Here is a 19,002-nt window from a genome sequence, read left to right on the forward strand (position 1 = left end):
TCATAACATGAGTCATAACCTTTGGATTTGTGACTCCAACAGGGACTTATTTGGTGTGAACCATAGTGTCAGCTAGATATTGATGTAGTCAGTTCAGTAGTAGAGGAGGTTGTTAATCAGCTTCATCTGCTTTGGTGTTAATTACCAACAGGTCCACTAGAGGGGCAGCAATAAGATGAACTCCTAAACAAAAAGAGTTTTGTATGTATCTAGGGTCAGTGTCACTGCTGGTAGTATGAGGTGATACCTGGACCCAACAGAGGCTGAAAAGGGGTTCCAACACTGTCAGGATGGGACATCAGCTCCATCAATTAGCCATTTGAATCAAAAGCAGTTTTTCTTTGGTGTAAAAGATCATAAATACAGTTAAAGGTCAAATAATGAATTCAAGTGTTTTTTTCAGCAAAACAAGAGAGAAACAAGGGTCAGTGTGAAAGTTTTCTGAAGGTTTGATGTGTCCCAGCACAGTCTTGAGAGCATGCAGGAGATTCCAGGAGACAGACAGTTGCTCTAAGAGAGCTGGACAGGACTGTAGAAGGTCCTCCACCCATCAGCAGGACCAGTATCTGGTCCTTTGTACACGTACACATACAACAAATATACGTGAAATTAAATGATTGTGCTCCTGAGTCAGTCTTTTTTAAAAATGAAAAAATAAATAAATAGTCCATGTTCTAAATAGCAAAGCTATCATTCTTTTAAACATAAACACTTGATAAAGGTAAGAAAAAAACAATAATAAATCTGAATGCACACAGTAGCGTGTTGCACATTGTGTTATAGCACTAGAATTATTGCACTTGTGGTGAAGAACAAAAAATGAATCTAAAAAAGTCATGTCTTAAACTAGACTTAATATGTTAATAATTTAAAGTAAAATATCACCAGCGTTTGTGTCATTTTATGATTCATATTTGTATTATTCAAACCTCTGTTGTTTTAGTTTGATTGCAGCTGTTGATCAGTTCCTCTTCAGCTGAGGGAGGTTTTTGTACGACGGTTTTTCACTGTGTGAGTGGCCAGCTGTTACTCTGCTGACAATAATAATCTCCTGAATCTTCAGCCTGAACTCTACTGATGGTCAAAGTGTAGTCAGATCCAGATCCACTTCCACTGAAACGATCTGAAACTCCAGACTGACGAGTTGAAGCATAACTAATCAGTAGTTTAGGAGCTTCTCCAGGTTTCTGAAGGTACCAGTGGAGGTTGCTACTGACACTTGAACTGGATCTACATGTGATGAAGACAGACTGTCCTGGAAGAACAGACTGAGATCCAGGAGACTGAGTCAGGAGGATTTCTCCTGATGAACCTGGAAAAGATGAAAAAGAGGTGAAGAGTTATTGAGACAAATCCAGCTTGGAGAAAGATGATGAAGATCCAAACAGAAGAGGATAATTTGTTGAAGTTGGAGAATAGATGGAAGAAGATGAATGCTGCTTGCTTCAGTGTTTCTCCATCATTGTGCTCAACCTGGTTGCATCCTGAAGCAGCAAAGTTTTCAGCAGAGAGTCTCACCCTGAACAAGGAGCCCCAGGGTGGCCAGCAGTAGAGTCAGTGACATCATCATTGTGCTGCCGGCGTGTCAGTGGCTCTGAAAGGCCTGGACAGCCACTGATCAACACTGGCCTCTTAACGGCTGGGAGCAGAGAGGCAGGACACATATGCAAACACACAGAGTCAGTCAGCTGCAGCTGGACAACACATGGCATCATGCTGTTCCCTCTCACTGTTAATACTCCACATATTTACATATTCACATCATGACATGTGGAGGATATTGATGGTCTACTAGGAAACTGATCCAGTGACTTGTGGACAGTTTGGTTCTGGAAGATTCTCTTTGTGATTATTCTTAGTGAAATTAATATTAATGACTGATGAATATTGATCACAAACATTTATGATGTTGATCTGTGTCTTCATTTTTACTTTTGATGAGATTTAAGAGAGAAAACTATGATCCAGTATGAAGCTGAGGTCAAAGGTCATAATTAATTTATTTCTGGATGACAGTTAAAAAGGAGTCAGCGTCAGAAAATCCACCTTGAATTTGCATGTAATTAATACCTGCCTGAGATTTGGTGGATATAAAATGGAAATAATAAAATTTGACACTGAAAAAATAGCCTCTCTATCATTGTTCAATATTTTAAGTCACTGCTTTTGTGACTTATGATAAATTATGTCATTAACATGCAGTGTATGATCTGAATGAACTTTAAACTAACGTCTGGTTTGTGTGTTCAGTGAACTGTATCAGTCTCTGCAGTAGCTTCCAGCTGCAACAGTCACTTCAGCTTCTGTTCAGTCTGACTGAGGGAGGTTTTTGTATAACGCTTTTTCACTGTGTGAACACATGCTGACTATTGGGACAGTGAAAACTCTGACAGTAATAAACTGCTGCATCTTCAGTCTGGACTCCACTGATGGTCAGAGTGAAGTCAGAGTTTGATCCACTGCCTGAAAAACGATCTGGAATCCCTGATGCTCTAGTGCTAGTATAATAAATGAGAAGTTTAGGAACTCCTCCATCTCTCTGTTGGTACCAGGCTAAACAGTGGTAGTTATTGCTAACATAAACATTCTGACTGGTTCTACAGTTGATGGTGACGGTTCCTCCCAGACCAGACCTCACTGATCCAGGCTGAGTCACTGTGACCTGGCCTCTGGACTCTGAGGATACAGAGACAAAAACATAAAGCAGCTTGATGGTTTTGTGGGCTTCATTTCAGAGGGATGGATGTTGATAGAGGAGAGGAGTTTGATTGTCTGGACTTAACCTGTGAAGCAGCAGCAGAGGAGAGTCCAGATGAGGACGCAGATCAAAGTCATGTTTTTGATGAGGAGGATTTCTGTGGCTTCTGTTGTCATGAAGGACAGCTGACAGTCATCCAGTCTTCAACTCTCAGGACTATAAACTCTCCCAGAGCACTGGAGCATGGTGCTGCTGATGCAAAGTCACTCTCTATGGAAATGCTCTGACTCTCTTCTCGTTTATTTCTCCATTTTTATAGTTTTATGGTCAGGTGTAATGTAAATTTGCTTAACTGTGAGGCTTTAGAATTGAACAGAAAATCAACATAAGTAACAGCACCAGTAAGAGGAAAAGGAAAACGAAGAGTGGTAATATATATCAGACTGTATTAACATGTATGTCTGTGCAAAACTGCTGAGTAGTGGTTGTTCAGAACTATGTACAGTTGACCTGAAATCTTCACTATTTTTTTTTTTTATTATAAGGGAGGATTTAAACATTTAATCAGTGGTGCTGTACAGTCTGATGACTGTGTGGACAAAGGACCTCCTGAACCTCTCAGTCCTGTAGTGTAGTGAGAGAAGTCTCCCACTATTGCTGCATCTCTGCCCCTCCAGAATGTCATGAAGGGGTGGGGGGCTGATGTTGTCCAGGATGGACGGTGCTGTGTTGCATGTGCCCCTCTCAACAATAGTCCCCAGTGAGTCCAGCTTCCTGCCAATCAAAGACCCAGCCTTCTCAACCAGTCCGTCCAGTCTCTCAGAGGTCCTTTGAGTCATACTGAGTCATGATCATAACATGAGTCATAACCTTAGGATTTGTGACTCGAACAGGGACTTATTTGGTGTGAACCATAGTGTCAGCTAGATATTGATGTAGTCAGTTCAGTGGTAGAGGAGGTTGTTAATTAGCTTCATCTGCCACTGGAGGGGCAGCAATAAGATGAACTCCTAAACAGGAAGAGTTTTGTATTTATCTAGTGTCAGTGTCACTACTGGTAGTATGAGGTGATACCTGGACCCTACAGAGGCTGAACAGGGGGTCCAACTCTGTCAGGATGGGATATCAGTACATGCCGTTGTCTGAAGGTTTGATGTGTCCAAACCAAATGAGTTGTAGTATGACTGCTGTAATGTGATCATTGGTTCATTAACTATCAACCCATTTGGTTTTGAACATTACTACATACCATCATTTAGACATTAGAATCGAAAGCATTTTTTTTTCTTTTTGGAAAATATGGGATCAATGGTGTGAAAGATCATAAATTCAGTTTAAGGTCAAATAATGAATTCATGTGTTGTTTTCAGCAAAGCAAGAGAGAAACAAGAGTCAGTGTCAGAGTTTTCTGAAGGTTTGATGTGTCCCAGTACAGTCTCAAGAGCATGGAGGATATTCCAGGAGACAGACAGTTCCTCTAAGAGAGCTGGACAGGACTGTAGAAGGTCCTCCACCCATCAGCAGGACCAGTATCTGGTCCTTTGTCCAAGGAGGAACAGGATGAACACGACCAGAGCTACACACACCATGAACATTGTTACAGTAACGTTTTCATTTGTTAAAGTGAGATGAATAGAATAGAATAGAATAGAATAGAATAGAATAGAATAGAATAGAATAGAATAGAATAGAATAGAATAGAATAGAATTTATTTCCATTTGCACAGGTACAAAAAGTGTTTAAAAATACAGGTAAACATTTTGGATTTTAAACCTATTATTCTACAAAACATAAATACTTTGTAAAGGTAAGAAAAAATGAAGAAATATATAAGTAAATTTAAAAGTACACATTAGATTATTGCACTAGAATTATTGCACTTGTGGTGAAGAAACAATAATAAAAGAAAAATAGATGAAAAGCAGTCATGTGTAAAACTAGAATTAATATGTTCATAACAACATTAAAAGTATTGTAAAAAATATTTAAAATATGATTGAGGTTTGTGTCATTTTATGATTTATATTTGTATTTTTCAAACCTCTGTTGGTTTGGTTTCGTTGCAGCTGTTGATCAGTTCCTCTTCAGCTGAGGGAGGTTTTTGTACGACGGGTTTTCACTGTGTGAACGGGAAGCTGTGACCACTCTGAGAACAATAATAAACTCCTGAATCTTCAGTCTGAACTCTACTGATGGTCAAAGTGAAGTCAGACCCAGATCCACTTCCACTGAAACGATCAGAAACTCCAGAATGACGAGTTGTAGCATAATAAACAAGAAGTTTAGGAGCTTCTCCAGATTTCTGAAGGTACCAGTGGAGGTAGTTACTGATACTTGAACTGGATCTACATGTGATGGAGACAGACTGTCCTGGAAGAACAGACTGAGATCCAGGAGACTGAGTCAGGATGATTTCTCTGATGAACCTGGAAAAGATGAACAAGAGGAGAAGAGTTATTGAGACAAATCCAGCTTGGAGAAAGATGATGAAGATCCAAACAGAAGAGGATGATTTGTTGAAGATGGAGAATAGATGGAAGAAGATGAATGCTGCTTGCTTCAGTGTTTCTCCATCATTGTGCTCAACCTGGTTGCATCAAAGCAAGCAGCAAAGTTTTCAGCAGAGAGTCTCACCCTGAACAAGGAGCCCCAGGGTGGCCAGCAGTAGAGTCAGTGACATCATCATTGTGCTGCCGGCGTGTCAGTGGCTGTGAAAGGCCTGGACAGCCACTGATCAACACTGGCCTCTTAACGGCTGGGAGCAGAGAGGCAGGACACATATGCAAACACACAGAGTCAGTCAGCTGCAGCTGGACAACACATGACATCATGCTGTTTCCCTCTCACTGTTAATACTCCACATATTTACATATTCACATCATGACATGTGGAGGATATTGATGGTGTGTTAGGAAACTGATCCAGTGACTTGTGGACAGCTTGGTTCTGGAAGATTCTCTTTGTGTTCATTCTTAGTGAAATTAATATTAATGACTGGATGATTATTGATCACAAACATATATGATGTTGATCTGTGTCTTGATTTTTACTTTTGATGAGATTTAAGAGAGAAAACTGTGATCCAGTATAAAGCTGAGGTCAAAGGTCATAATTTATTTATTTCTGGATGACAGTTAAAAAGGAGTAAGCGTCAGAAAATCCACCGTGCATGTGATTAATAACTGCCTGAGATTTGGTGGATATGAAATGGAAATAATAAAATTTGACACCGGAAAAATAGCCTCTCTATGATAAGTCACTTATTACTGACTTATAATAAATTCTATCTTGAAAAATGCAGTGTATGGTGTGTATGTAGTTTTTAACCAACGTTTGGTTTGTGTGTTCAGTGAACTGTATCAGTCTCTGCAGTAGCTTCCAGCTGCAACAGTCACTTCAGTTTCTGTTCTGTCTGACTGAACGAAGTTTTTGTACAACGCTTTTTCACTGTGTGAACACATACTGACTGTTGGGATTGTGAAGACTCTGACAGTAATAAACTGCTGCATCTTCAGTCTGGACTCCACTGATGGTCAGAGTGAAATCAGAGTTTGATCCACTGCCTGAAAAACGATGTGGAATCCCTGATGCTCTAGTACTAGTATAATAAATTAGACGTTTAGGAACTCCTCCATCTCTCTGTTGGTACCAGGCTAAATAGTGGTAGGTGCTGTAATAGTCGCTGTAGTAATAAACATTCTGACTGGTTCTACAGTTGATGGTGACAGTTCCTCCCAGACCACACCTCACTGATCCAGGCTGAGTCACTGTGACCTGGCCTCTGGACTCTGAGGATACAGAGACAAAAACATAAAGCAGCTTGATGGTTTTGTGGGCTTCATTTCAGAGGGACGGTTGTTGATAGAGGAGAGGAGTTTGATTCTCTGGACTTTACCTGTGAAGCAGCAGCAGAGGAGAGTCCAGATGAGGACGCAGATCAAAGTCATGTTTTTGATGAGGAGGATTTCTGTGGCTTCTGTTGTCATGAAGGACAGCTGTCAGTCATCCAGTCTTCAACTCTCAGGACTATAAACTCTCCCAGAGCACTGGAGCATGGTGCTGCTGATGCAAAGTCACTCTCTATGGAAATGCTCTGAGTCACTCCAACAGGGACTTGGATCACTCTGATCATGATGTTGATCAATGAATCAATCACTTCATTCTTGGATATTGATCAGAAATGTGTCAGTGTTCATTTGTTTGTCTGTGACTTGAGGTCGACTGAAATAAATGATATATTTTTAATAATTCTCTTCATACAGATGTCAGCGTAACACTTGGAGTCAAATTAAATTATTATTTTAATCATCAGATTTATTATAATCTCAGATAGACGTATGTTTGATACTTATTCATATTGGAAAGATTAAATAAAGACCTTTTCTATTAAATATTATCATTTACTTGCCTTAACAATATTATAATAGTGATTGTATCAATTAACTTTCACAATAAATAAAATAATCCAAATGATGTGAATCTGTTTTCAACATTTTAACCACTAATGTCATAAACTGTGTGATCTGACTATGAGTTTCTTGAGTTTGTTTGTTTCAGAGTCAGAGAGCCGTGTCTCTCTACAGTCAGAGGTTTTTGTACGGCGCCTCAATGAGTTTGTATCACTGTGGTACACGTTCGGTGGAGGAACCAGACTGGAAGTTGGAAGTAAGTCAAACTTAAATCTGTTTTATTTTTGGAGTTATTCTCTCTTTTTATTTCCTTGACTTTTTGTTCAGGAAAACTAAACATCTTTCAATGTAATATTGTTATATTTCTATGTCTGCAACAAGACATAAAGTTGACGTCAGATATTTCAAACTTACATCAATGAATCTAAAACATTAGTGTGGTTCAGAGGATAAATCCTTCTTTGTGGTTTTAATGGTGAAGTTGAATTTTGAGGGCTTGTAGGTTTAGTTCAGTCTGACAGAGTCAGAGAGCCGTGTCTCTCTACAGTCAGAGGTTTTTGTACGGCGCCGCAATGAGTTTGTATCACTGTGGTTGACGTTCGGTGGAGGAACCAGACTGGAAGTTGGAAGTAAGTTTCTACTGTATTTAATACTAAATACTAGATTGTAGATTCATCTTTTTTAGTCTTGATGTGTTTCTCTCTCCTCATGGAGGCTAACTCAGATCAGCTTTGATCACGTTTGATTTTCACATTTGTGTCAAAGTGAAATTTCAAAGCTTGAAGTGTAGAAACGATCAAAGTTGATTCCTCCTATGATCAGTTTCTAATGTGACATAAAAATAACTATTGTTAGGATGGATTCAATCTGACATTCTTCAAGTCAAACTGGACAGAGTGAAGATAAAGATGGGGATTTGTAAATGTCTTTTTATTTCACGTTGACTTTGAAATCATGTCGACAGTTTGTTAAATCATGAAGATCATTTTGTGGCAGTGAGCTGCTTTTCTCTGCTTGTTTCCACTAAATCCTTTAAAGTCGTGTATGGTTGACATGCTGATGATGTTGAAGCCAAAGTTTTCTTGGAAATGTTGAGACATGTGCTTGTTTAGTTTCCAGTGTAGTTGGACATATTTCAGGACAAAGTGGATGATGATTGTCTCTGCGCTGATATGCATGAGAGCTTTCTGAAAGGGAAGTGAAACAATGTGTGAGTGAATGAGTGGCGGAGCAGAAAAAGCATCTGACAGAAACTTGTCCAACTCTCTCACAATAAAAGTGTCCAAGTGTCTGCTGTTTGATTGACAGCTGTGTGCTCCCTGTCCTCCTAGGTGATGTCCGTCCCTCGCTGACGGTGCTGCCTCCCTCCGTGGAGGAGCTGGACCAGGGGAAGGCCACGCTCATGTGCCTGGCCAACAAGGGCTTCCCCTCAGACTGGAGTCTGTCCTGGAAGGTGGACGGCAGCAGCAGCATCAGCAACGGGGAGCAGAGCAGGAGCCCCGGGGTGCTGCAGAAGGACGGCCACTACAGCTGGAGCAGCACCCTGAGGCTCCCTGCAGACCAGTGGAGGAAGGTGGTCTCTGTGACCTGTGAGGCCAGCCAGGGCTCCCAGACTCCGCTCTCAGAGACACTGAGGAGAGACCAGTGTTCCCAGTCCTGACCTGACTCACTGGGACTCTCACACTGCTTTCACTCTCTCTCTGCTCTCTGGCTTTTCTTTCACATCTTCCAATAACAGGATTTACTGGCTTCTTGCTGTGTTTCAATGTTGTTTCACTGCTTCTAAATAATAAAGATCTGCTCATCAACTCACTTCTCCTCATGTCGACTCTTTTCAATCATTTTCTCTCAGTGACGAGGAGAAAAACTGAGATGATCAAACAGTTTGTGACTGAGTAAAGGAAGTGTAAGGTTCCATCATTTCTATCTCTATTCAGAATCCTGTTGATAAACTCACTGAAACAAAGTGAACGTCCAGATATTCATTCTAGTCTCAATCAATCTGAACGTCTCATGTCTCTAAAAGGTTTCTGATCCAGTCAGAGCAGATCTTCCTGCAATAATAAATCTTTGTGAACACCTCATGATAAATCATCCAGTCATCTCACTGTTTCATTTATTAACTCACTAGTAGAACCTCCCTGGCCATTTCATTAGGTACACTAGTGACATCAGTCCTGCTCTAAATCTAGTCTCCATGAAGGTTGTGGTGTTCAGCTTTAGTTTCTAATGACTGAGATGTTGATTCAACTGTGTTTTCATTTTGTAGAACTATTGAACTGACACGTGTTCCTAATATTTTGACACTGTAGTTAGTGGGCTTGGCTAAATAACAGAAACACTTTCAATTCGATCCAGTTTAACAGCATCACAATGACCGTCCAGGTCAATCACCACCTTTGTGTTAATGTTTCTACAACAACTCAACATCATTTAGATCAGAATGGCTTCACTGGTACCTAATGAACTGGACAGGGAGTGTATATATCAGCCACATTCAGTTTCCAGACTGTCTCATGTGTTCATGTGTTCACTGAATGTGCATTTCGCTTCTCATTTTGGATAAATTTAATAACTATAAATTAAGGTTTCATTTGATAACTTTCAGTTTTTCTCTACAAATTTACGTTTTCATTCTTTAATAATGACTGAAACATTCTGACTCTTTAAGGTTTTACTTCATTACAATGATGAAGTGATGTGATAAACTGAAAGCTGATCTGAACTAATTGTCTATTAGAGACTAATAATGAGTAGAGACATCTGCTACTGTCCATGACAACACACACTTTGACAATTAATGAATAAATGTGTTGTAGATGTTTTTCTTTTTAACCGTCACCGTTAAATAAAATGTATGAATAGGAGTCTATGATCTTTATAAAGTTTTTAACCAACGTCTGGTTTGTGTGTTCAGTGAACTGTATCAGTCTCTGCAGTAGCTTCCAGCTGCAACAGTCCCTTCAGTTTCTGTTCAGTCTGACTGAGGGAGGTTTTTGTATGACGCTTTTTCACTGTGTGAACACATCCTGACTGTTGATCTCATGATAACTCTGACAGTAATAAACTGCTGCATCTTCAGTCTGGACTCCATTGATGGTCAGAGTGAAGTCAGAGTTTGATCCAGTGCCAGAAAAACGATGTGGAATCCCTGATGCTCTAGTGCTAGTAGAGTAAATGAGAAGTTTAGGAACTCCTCCATCTCTCTGTTGGTACCAGGATAAAGAGCTGGAGTCATAAATATTCTGATTGGTTCTACAGTTGATGGTGACGGTTCCTCCCAGACCAGACCTCACTGATCCAGGCTGAGTCACTGTGACCTGGCCTCTGGACTCTGAGGATACAGAGACAAAAACATAAAGCAGCTTGATGGTTTTGTGGTCTTCATTTCAGAGGGACGGATGTTGATAGAGGAGAGGAGTTTGATTCTCTGGACTTTACCTGTGAAGCAGCAGCAGAGGAGAGTCCAGATGAGGACGCAGATCAAAGTCATGTTTTTGATGAGGAGGATTTCTGTGGCTTCTGTTGTCATGAAGGACAGCTGTCAGTCATCCAGTCTTCAACTCTCAGGACTATAAACTCTCCCAGAGCACTGGAGCATGGTGCTGCTGATGCAAAGTCACTCTCTATGGAAATGCTCTGAGTCTTTATTAAAATGTGTCAGTGATGATATTTTAGAACACCGTCTGTGAATCAATGATGTCTAACATACTTTATTATCATGTGTTGCTGATATTTTCCTGTATTTCTGTAGCAGACAGTTTAAGAATACAATAAATAAAAATTAAATGAGTTCAAACTAAAACTGAATACGTTATATCGCCACGGAGTCATAGAAAGGACCTCTGCAGCGCGGTCTAACTTTAGAAGGACTTAATTGTTCTTAGCAGGTAGAGTCTGCTCTGGTATAGTGTGGTCAGACCAGTCTAGTTTTGTGTTTAAGTCAGTTTTTGTTTCTGCAGAAATCCACCACCATCTCCTTAGTTTCAACCACATTCAGCTGGTGGCAGTTTTCCTGGTCACAGACTAGAAAGTCTCTGATGAGTCCTCTGTAATCTCCATCTTCCCCAGCCTAGATAAGGCTAAGTCAACAGAGTATTTCTGCAGATTAAAACTGGTTCAGAGGTGTTTAAAATCATCATTGTAGACAGAGAAGTGGAAGGGAGCCAAGACAGTTCCCTGAGGACGACCACATCCATTATTTAATATATTTAATTTAATGAAGGTTTAAGACAATCATCTCCCAGATATTATTCATTGGTTTCTTTTCCTTTGAGTTATCTATAATTCTGAATATTCCTGATGTCCGTGAAGTTACTCAGTCATCCAGGTCATGGTAATCCAAAATGGATTTAAAGATACAAATGGACTTGTAGAGATTCTTGAAGGTGTTTCTCCACTCATCCAAGTAGTTTCTTCCATTATAAGAGTCACATTCAGCCTCTCGCTGAAAATTCATAGGTAAGTGGTTTAGACACAGCAGTCCCCCCTTAACAAAAGATAAGTATCCAGTTAATGGAAATCAGTTGCATCAGTTTCTGTTCTTACAGAATCAAGTCAAGCACGTTTCTGAAGGTTTTTAGTGTTTCATGTTTAAACCTCAACCTTCCAGCAGTCTGTTAGAACTGAAGAAGCTACTTGGACAAAACGTCTTTTTAAATACCTTTGGGAACATTCCTGATGTTGATCTTAGACTTAGTCATGTTTTCTGGATGTTGTTGAGACACTTGTGATTCTAGGGTGAAGTTGAGGTCAAAGGTCATGACCAAGCTCTGTCACATTTACTGTCCAGCTCTGTCTTTCTTTAATCACCAGCAAACCAGATAAGAACTAAACTTATAAGGACATAAGGAGAGATGGAAAAATAGTGGGATGTAAATCATTGTTCAATGTTGGATATGTCACAGTGTGTGAACTTCTATATTTGTGAGCATCAATATTTTAGATTTTGATGGTGGATATGTGAGAAAAGAAACTATATTCTGGCTGCTTATCAATATCTATGTGATGTTTCATTTTTAACACGTGGTGATCTGGTTGTGTTTAGAAAAAGATTTAATGTGAAGTAGGAATTAGTTTCAACAGTTGGAATGAAGAACTGGAGAATGAATGTGTTAGTGTTCAGTGAACTGTATCAGTCTCTGCAGTATTAAGTAGTATCTCCAATACATATAATAATTGATAAATGAGGTTTTATTTTAACTTGAAGGAACTTGATAACTTCGAGTTTTTCTTCATAATTGTAATTTTGTTATGTAACAATAACTAGAGCATTCTGAAAAGAAAAAATACACATGTTTGTATTTCTTTGATCGTTTTATGATTGAAATTAATGATTGAATGATTATTGTTTACAAATATTTACAGTATGATGTTGATCTGTGCCTCCAGTTTTACTTTTGATGGGATTCAAGAGTAAAAGCTCTGATCCAGCATGAAGCTGAGGTTAAATGTCATCACAATGCTTTTCACATGAACGGTCATAGTTAAATAGGATGTATAAAGTAGGAGAGAGTCAGAAAGTCTTCTTTAACTTTGGAATAGATTAATGGGAAGATGAAGGTTTTGTGAAGTATAACACAACATCAACAGCATACAAGTTGATTTTATGATGTTGTGAATGAGGCCTGAGATAGAACTATCAGGCTTCAATAAGCCTGTAATGTCTGATAAACATGATTAATTATTTTATATTTAACAGATGATAAATAAATTAAATACAATAAAATTTGTCATTAAAAATGCAGTGTATGGTCTGTATGAACTTTTTAACCAACATCTGGTTTGTGTGTTCAGTGAACTGTATCAGTCTTTGCAGTAGCTTCCAGCTGCAGCACTCACTTCAGTTTCTGTTCAGTCTGACTGAGGGAAGTTTTTGTACGACGCTTTTTCACTGTGTGAACACATACTGACTGTTGATGCTATGAAGACTCTGGCAGTAATAAACTGCTGCATCTTCAGTCTGGACTCCACTGATGGTCAGAGTGAAGTCAGAATTTGATCCACTGCCTGAAAAACGACCTGGAATCCCTGATGCTCTAGTGCTAATATAGTAAATGAGAAGTTTAGGAACTCCTCCATCTCTCTGTTGATACCAGGCTAAATACTGGTTGCTGTCAACATAAACATTCTGGCTGGTTCTACAGTTGATGGTGACGGTTCCTCCCAGACCAGAGGTCACTGATCCAGGCTGAGTCACTGTGACCTGGCCTCTGGACTCTGAGGATACAGAGACAAAAACATAAAGCAGCTTGATGGTTTTGTGGTCTTCATTTCAGAGGGACGGTTGTTGATAGAGGAGAGGAGTTTGATTCTCTGGACTTTACCTGTGAAGCAGCAGCAGAGGAGAGTCCAGATGAGGACGCAGATCAAAGTCATGTTTTTGATGAGGAGGATTTCTGTGGCTTCTGTTGTCATGAAGGACAGCTGTCAGTCATCCAGTCTTCAACTCTCAGGACTATAAACTCTCCCAGAGCACTGGAGCATGGTGCTGCTGATGCAAAGTCACTCTCTATGGAAATGCTCTGAGTGACTCCAACAGGGACTTAGATCACTCTGATCATGATGTTGAGAAATGGATCAATCACTTCATTCTTTGATAATGATCATAAATGTGTCAGTGTTCATTTGTTTCTCTGTGACTTCAACTGAAATAAATGATATATTTTTAATAATTCTCTTCATACAGATGTCAGCGTAACACTTGGTGTTAAATTAAATTGTTATTTAAATTTGTTATTTTAATCATTATGATCTCGGTTGGACATGTGTTTGATACTTATTCATATTGGAAGGATTTAATAAAGACCTTTTCTATTAAATATTATCATTTACTTGCCTCAACAATATGATAATAGTCGTTGTATTAATTAACTTTCATAATAAATAAAATAATCCAAATGATGTGAATCTGTTTTCAACACTTCAACCACTAATGTCATAAACTGTGTGATCTGACAATGAGTTTCTTGAGTTTGTTTGTTTCAGAGTCAGAGAGCCGTGTCTCTCTACAGTCAGAGGTTTTTGTACGGCGCCTCAATGAGTTTGTATCACTGTGGTGCACGTTCGGTGGAGGAACCAGACTGGAAGTTGGAAGTAAGTTTCTGCTGTATTTAATACTAAATACTAGGTTGTAGATTCATCTTTTTTAGTCTTGATGTGTTTCTCTCTTCTCATGGAGACTAACTCAGATCAGCTTTGATCACGTTTGATTTTCACGTTTGTGTCAAAGTTAAATTTCAAAGCTTGAAGTGTAGAAAGGATGAAAGTTGATTCCTCCTATGATCAGTTTCTAATGTGACATCAAAATAACTCTTGTTAGGATGGATTCAATCTGACTATCTTCAAGTCAAACTGGACAGAGTGAAGATAAAGATGGGGATTTGTAAATGTCTTTTTATTTCACGTTGACTTTGAAATCATGTCGACAGTTTGTTAAATCATGAAGTTCATTTTGTGGCAGTGAGCTGCTTTTCTAAGCTTGTTTCCACTAAATCCTTTAAAGTCATGTATGGTTGACATGTTGATGATGTTGAAGCCAAAGTTTTCTTGGAAATGTTGAGACATGTGCTTGTTTAGTTTCCAGTGTAGTTGGACATATTTCAGGTCAAAGTGGATGATGATTGTCTCTGTGCTGATATGCATGAGAGCTTTCTGAAAGGGAAGTGAAACAATGTGTGAGTGAATGAGTGGTGGAGCAGAAAAAGCATCTGACAGAAACTTGTCCAACTCTCTCACAGTAAAGGTGTCCAAGTGTCTGCTGTTTGATTGACAGCTGTGTGCTCCCTGTCCTCCTAGGTGATGTCCGTCCCTCCCTGACGGTGCTGCCTCCCTCCGTGGAGGAGCTGCAGCAGGGGAAGGCCACGCTCATGTGCCTGGCCAACAAGGGCTTCCCCTCAGACTGGATTCTGTCCTGGAAGGTGGACGGCAGCAGCAGCATCAGCAACGGGGAGCAGAGCAGGAGCCCTAGGGTGCTGCAGAAGGACGGCCACTACAGCTGGAGCAGCACCCTGAGGCTCCCTGCAGACCAGTGGAGGAAGGTGGTCTCTGTGACCTGTGAGGCCAGCCAGGGCTCCCAGACTCCGCTCTCAGAGACACTGAGGAGAGACCAGTGTTCCCAGTCCTGACCTGACTCACTGGGACCCTCACACTGTTTTCACTCCCTCTCTGCTCTCTGGCTTTTCTTTAACATCTTCCAATAACAGGATTTACTGGCTTCTTGCTGTGTTTCAATGTTGTTTCACTGCTTCTAAATAATAAAGATCTGCTCATCAACTCACTTCTTCTCATGTCGACTCTTTTCAATCATTTTCTCTCAGTGATGAGGAGAAAAATTGAGATGATCCATGAAGGTTGTGGTGTTCAGCTTTAGTTTCTAATGACTGAGATGTTGATCCAACTGTGTTTTAATTTTGTACAACTATTGAACTGACATGTGTTCCTAATATTTTGACACTGTAGTTAGTGGGCTTGGCTAAATAACAGAAACACTTTCAATTCGATCCAGTTTAACAGCATCACAATGACCATCCAGGTCAATCACCACCTTTGTGTTACTGTTTCTACAACAACTCAACATCATTTAGATCAGAATGGCTTCACTGGTACCTAATGAACTGGACAGGGAGTTTATATATCAGCCACATTCAGTTTCCAGACTGTCTCATGTGTTCATGTGTTCACTGAATGTGCATTTTGCTTCTCATTTTGGATGAATTTAATAACTATAAATTAAGGTTTCATTTGATAACTTTCAGTTTTTCTCTATGAATTTACATTTTCATTCTTTAACACTGACTGAAACATTCTGACTCTTTAAGCTTTTACTTCATTACAATGATGAAGTGATGTGATAAACTGAAAGCTAATCTGAACTAATTGTCTATTGGAGACTAATAATGAGTACAGACATCTGCTACTGTCCATGATAACACACACTTTAACAATTAATGAATAAATGTGTTTAAGATGTTTTTCTTTTTGACTGTCACCGTTAAATAAAATGTATAAATAGGAGTCTATGATCTTTATAAAGTTTTTAAACAACGTCTGGTTTGTGTGTTCAGTGAACTGTATCAGTCTCTGCAGTAGCTTCCAGCTGCAACAGTCACTTCAGTTTCTGTTCAGTCTGACTGAGGGAGGTTTTTGTGCGACGCCTTTTCACTGTGTGAACACCCATTGGCTGTTGGTCCAGTGTTCACTCTGACAGTAATAAACTGCTGCATCTTCAGTCTGGACTCCATTGATGGTCAGAGTGAAGTCAGAGTTTGATCCACTGCCTGAAAAACGACCTGGAATCCCTGATACTCTAGTGCTAGCACGATAAATCAGCAGTTTAGGAACTCCTCCATCTCTCTGTTGGTACCAGGCTAAATAGTGGTAGGTGCTGTAATAAACATTCTGACTGGTTCTACAGTTGATGGTGACGGTTCCTCCCAGACCAGAGGTCACTGATCCAGGCTGAGTCACTGTGTACTGGCCTCTGGACTCTGAGAATACAGAGACAAAAACATAAAGTGAGATGAATAGAATAGAATAGAATAGAATAGAAAGGAATAGAATAGAATAGAATGGAATAGAATAGAATAGAATTTATTTCCATTTGCACAGGTAAAAAAAGTGTTTAAAAATACAGGTAAACATTCTGAATATTAAAACTATAATTCTACAAAACATAAATACTTTGTAAAAGTAAGAAAAAATGAAGAAATATATAAGTAAATTTAAAAGTACACATTAGATTATTGCACTAGAACAATTGCACTTTGGTGAAGAAAAAATTATAAAAGAGAAATAGATGAAAAGCAGTCATGTCTAAAACTAGACTTAATATGTCGATAACAACATTAAAAATGTTGTAAAAAAAATATTTAAAATACGATGAGGTTTGTGTTATTTTATGATTCATATTGTATTTTTCAAACCTCTGTTGGTTTGGTTTCATTGCAGCTGTTGATCAGTTCCTCTTCAGCTTAGGGAGGTTTTTGTACGACGGGTTTTCACTGTGTGAACGGGAAGCTGTGACCACTCTGAGAACAATAATAAACTCCTGAATCTTCATTCTGAACTCTACTGATGGTCAAAGTGTAGTCAGATCCAGATCCACTTCCACTGAAACGATCAGAAACTCCAGAATGACGAGTTGTAGCATAACGAATGAGGAGTTTAGGAGCTTCTCCAGGTTTCTGAAGGTACCAGTGGAGGTAGTTACTGATACTTGAACTGGATCTACATGTGATGGAGACAGACTGTCCTGGAAGAACAGACTGAGATCCAGGAGACTGAGTCAGGACGATTTCTCCTGATGAACCTGGAAAAGATGCAAAAGATAAGAAGAATTATTGAGACAAATCCAGCATGGAGAAAGATGATGAAGATCCAAACAGAAGAGGATGATTTGTTGAAGATGGAGAATAGATGGAAGAAGATGAATGCTGCTTGCTTCAGTGTTTCTCCATCATTGTGCTCAACCTGGTTGCATCCTGAAGCAGCAAAGTTTTCAGCAGAGAGTCTCACCCTGAACAAGGAGCCCCAGGGTGGCCAGCAGTAGAGTCAGTGACATCATCATTGTGCTGTCGGCGTGTCAGTGGCTCTGAAAGGCCTGGACAGCCACTGATCAACACTGGCCTCTTAACGGCTGGGAGCAGAGAGGCAGGACACATATGCAAACACACAGAGTCAGTCAGCTGCAGCTGGACAACACATGGCATCATGCTGTTTCCCTCTCACTGTTAATACTCCACATATTTACATATTCACATCATGACATGTGGAGGATATTGATGGTCTGCTAGGAACCTGATCCAGTGACTTGTGGACAGCTTGGTTCTGGAAGATTCTCTTTGTGTTCATTCTTAGTGAAATTAATATTAATGACTGAATGATTATTGATCACAAACATTTATGATGTTGATCTGTGTCTTCATTTTTACTTTTGATGAGATTTAAGAGAGAAAACTGTGATCCAGTATGACGCTGAGGTCAAAGGTCATGATTAATTTATTTCTGGATGACAGTTAAAAAGGAGTAAATGCAGAAAATCTACCTTGAATTTGCATGTGATTAATACCTGCCTGAGATTTGGTGAATATAATATGGAAACAATAAAATTTGACACTGAAAAAATAGCCTCTCTATGATTATTTAATATCTTAAGTCACTTCTTTCATGACTTATGATAAATTATGTCTTTTAACATGCAGTGTATGATCTGTATGAAGTTTTTAACCAACGTCTGGTTTGTGTGTTCAGTGAACTGTATCAGTCTCTGCAGTAGCTTCCAGCTGCAACAGTCACTTCAGTTTCTGTTCAGTCTGACTGAGGGAGGTTTTTGTACGACGCTTTTTCACTGTGTGAACACACGCTGACTGTTGATGTTATGATAACTCTGACAGTAATAAACTGCTGCATCTTCAGTCTGGACTCCACTGATGGTCAGAGTGAAGTCAGAGTTTGATCCACTGCCTGAAAAACGATCTGGAATCCCTGATGCTCGATAGCTAGTAGCATAAATGAGAAGTTTAGGAACTCCTCCATCTCTCTGTTGGTACCAGGCTAAATAGTGATTGCCATCATAATAAACATTCTGACTGGTTCTACAGTTGATGGTGATGGTTCCTCCCAGACCAGAGGTCACTGATCCAGGCTGAGTCACTGTGACCTGGCCTCTGGACTCTGAGGGTACAGAGACAAAAACATAAAGCAGCTTGATGGTTTTGTGGGCTTCATTTCAGAGGGACAGATGTTGATAGAGGAGAGGAGTTTGATTCTCTGGACTTTACCTGTGAAGCAGCAGCAGAGGAGAGTCCAGATGAGGACGCAGATCAAAGTCATGTTTTTGATGAGGAGGATTTCTGTGGCTTCTGTTGTCATGGAGGACAACTGTCAGTCACCCA

At 39.6% G+C, this 19,002-nt stretch overlaps 6 gene segments (V, D, J or C); 1 reads left to right on the forward strand and 5 right to left on the reverse strand.

Annotated features, from left to right (window-relative positions):
- Nucleotides 1-1,003: 1,003 nt before the first annotated feature.
- Nucleotides 1,004-1,692, reverse strand: LOC125020428. The segment is given in 2 exon segments: nucleotides 1,004-1,312; nucleotides 1,519-1,692. Coding segments are annotated over 2 exon segments (360 nt in total).
- Nucleotides 1,693-2,344: 652 nt separating this feature from the next.
- On the reverse strand, nucleotides 2,345-2,835 carry LOC125020420. The segment is given in 2 exon segments: nucleotides 2,345-2,676; nucleotides 2,784-2,835. Coding segments are annotated over 2 exon segments (384 nt in total).
- A 3,308-nt stretch (nucleotides 2,836-6,143) lies between these two features.
- LOC125020313 lies at nucleotides 6,144-6,646 on the reverse strand. The segment is given in 2 exon segments: nucleotides 6,144-6,487; nucleotides 6,595-6,646. Coding segments are annotated over 2 exon segments (396 nt in total).
- Nucleotides 6,647-14,052: 7,406 nt separating this feature from the next.
- LOC125020417 lies at nucleotides 14,053-15,386 on the forward strand. The segment is given in 2 exon segments: nucleotides 14,053-14,203; nucleotides 14,906-15,386. Coding segments are annotated over 2 exon segments (465 nt in total).
- An 881-nt stretch (nucleotides 15,387-16,267) lies between these two features.
- Nucleotides 16,268-18,940, reverse strand: LOC125020314. The segment is given in 2 exon segments: nucleotides 16,268-16,596; nucleotides 18,889-18,940. Coding segments are annotated over 2 exon segments (381 nt in total).
- On the reverse strand, nucleotides 16,927-17,704 carry LOC125020423. The segment is given in 2 exon segments: nucleotides 16,927-17,417; nucleotides 17,624-17,704. Coding segments are annotated over 2 exon segments (363 nt in total).
- Nucleotides 18,941-19,002: the final 62 nt, after the last annotated feature.

The sequence above is a fragment of the Mugil cephalus genome, chromosome 14, assembly GCF_022458985.1.
Source record: "Mugil cephalus isolate CIBA_MC_2020 chromosome 14, CIBA_Mcephalus_1.1, whole genome shotgun sequence".
Lineage (NCBI taxonomy): Eukaryota > Metazoa > Chordata > Actinopteri > Mugiliformes > Mugilidae > Mugil > Mugil cephalus.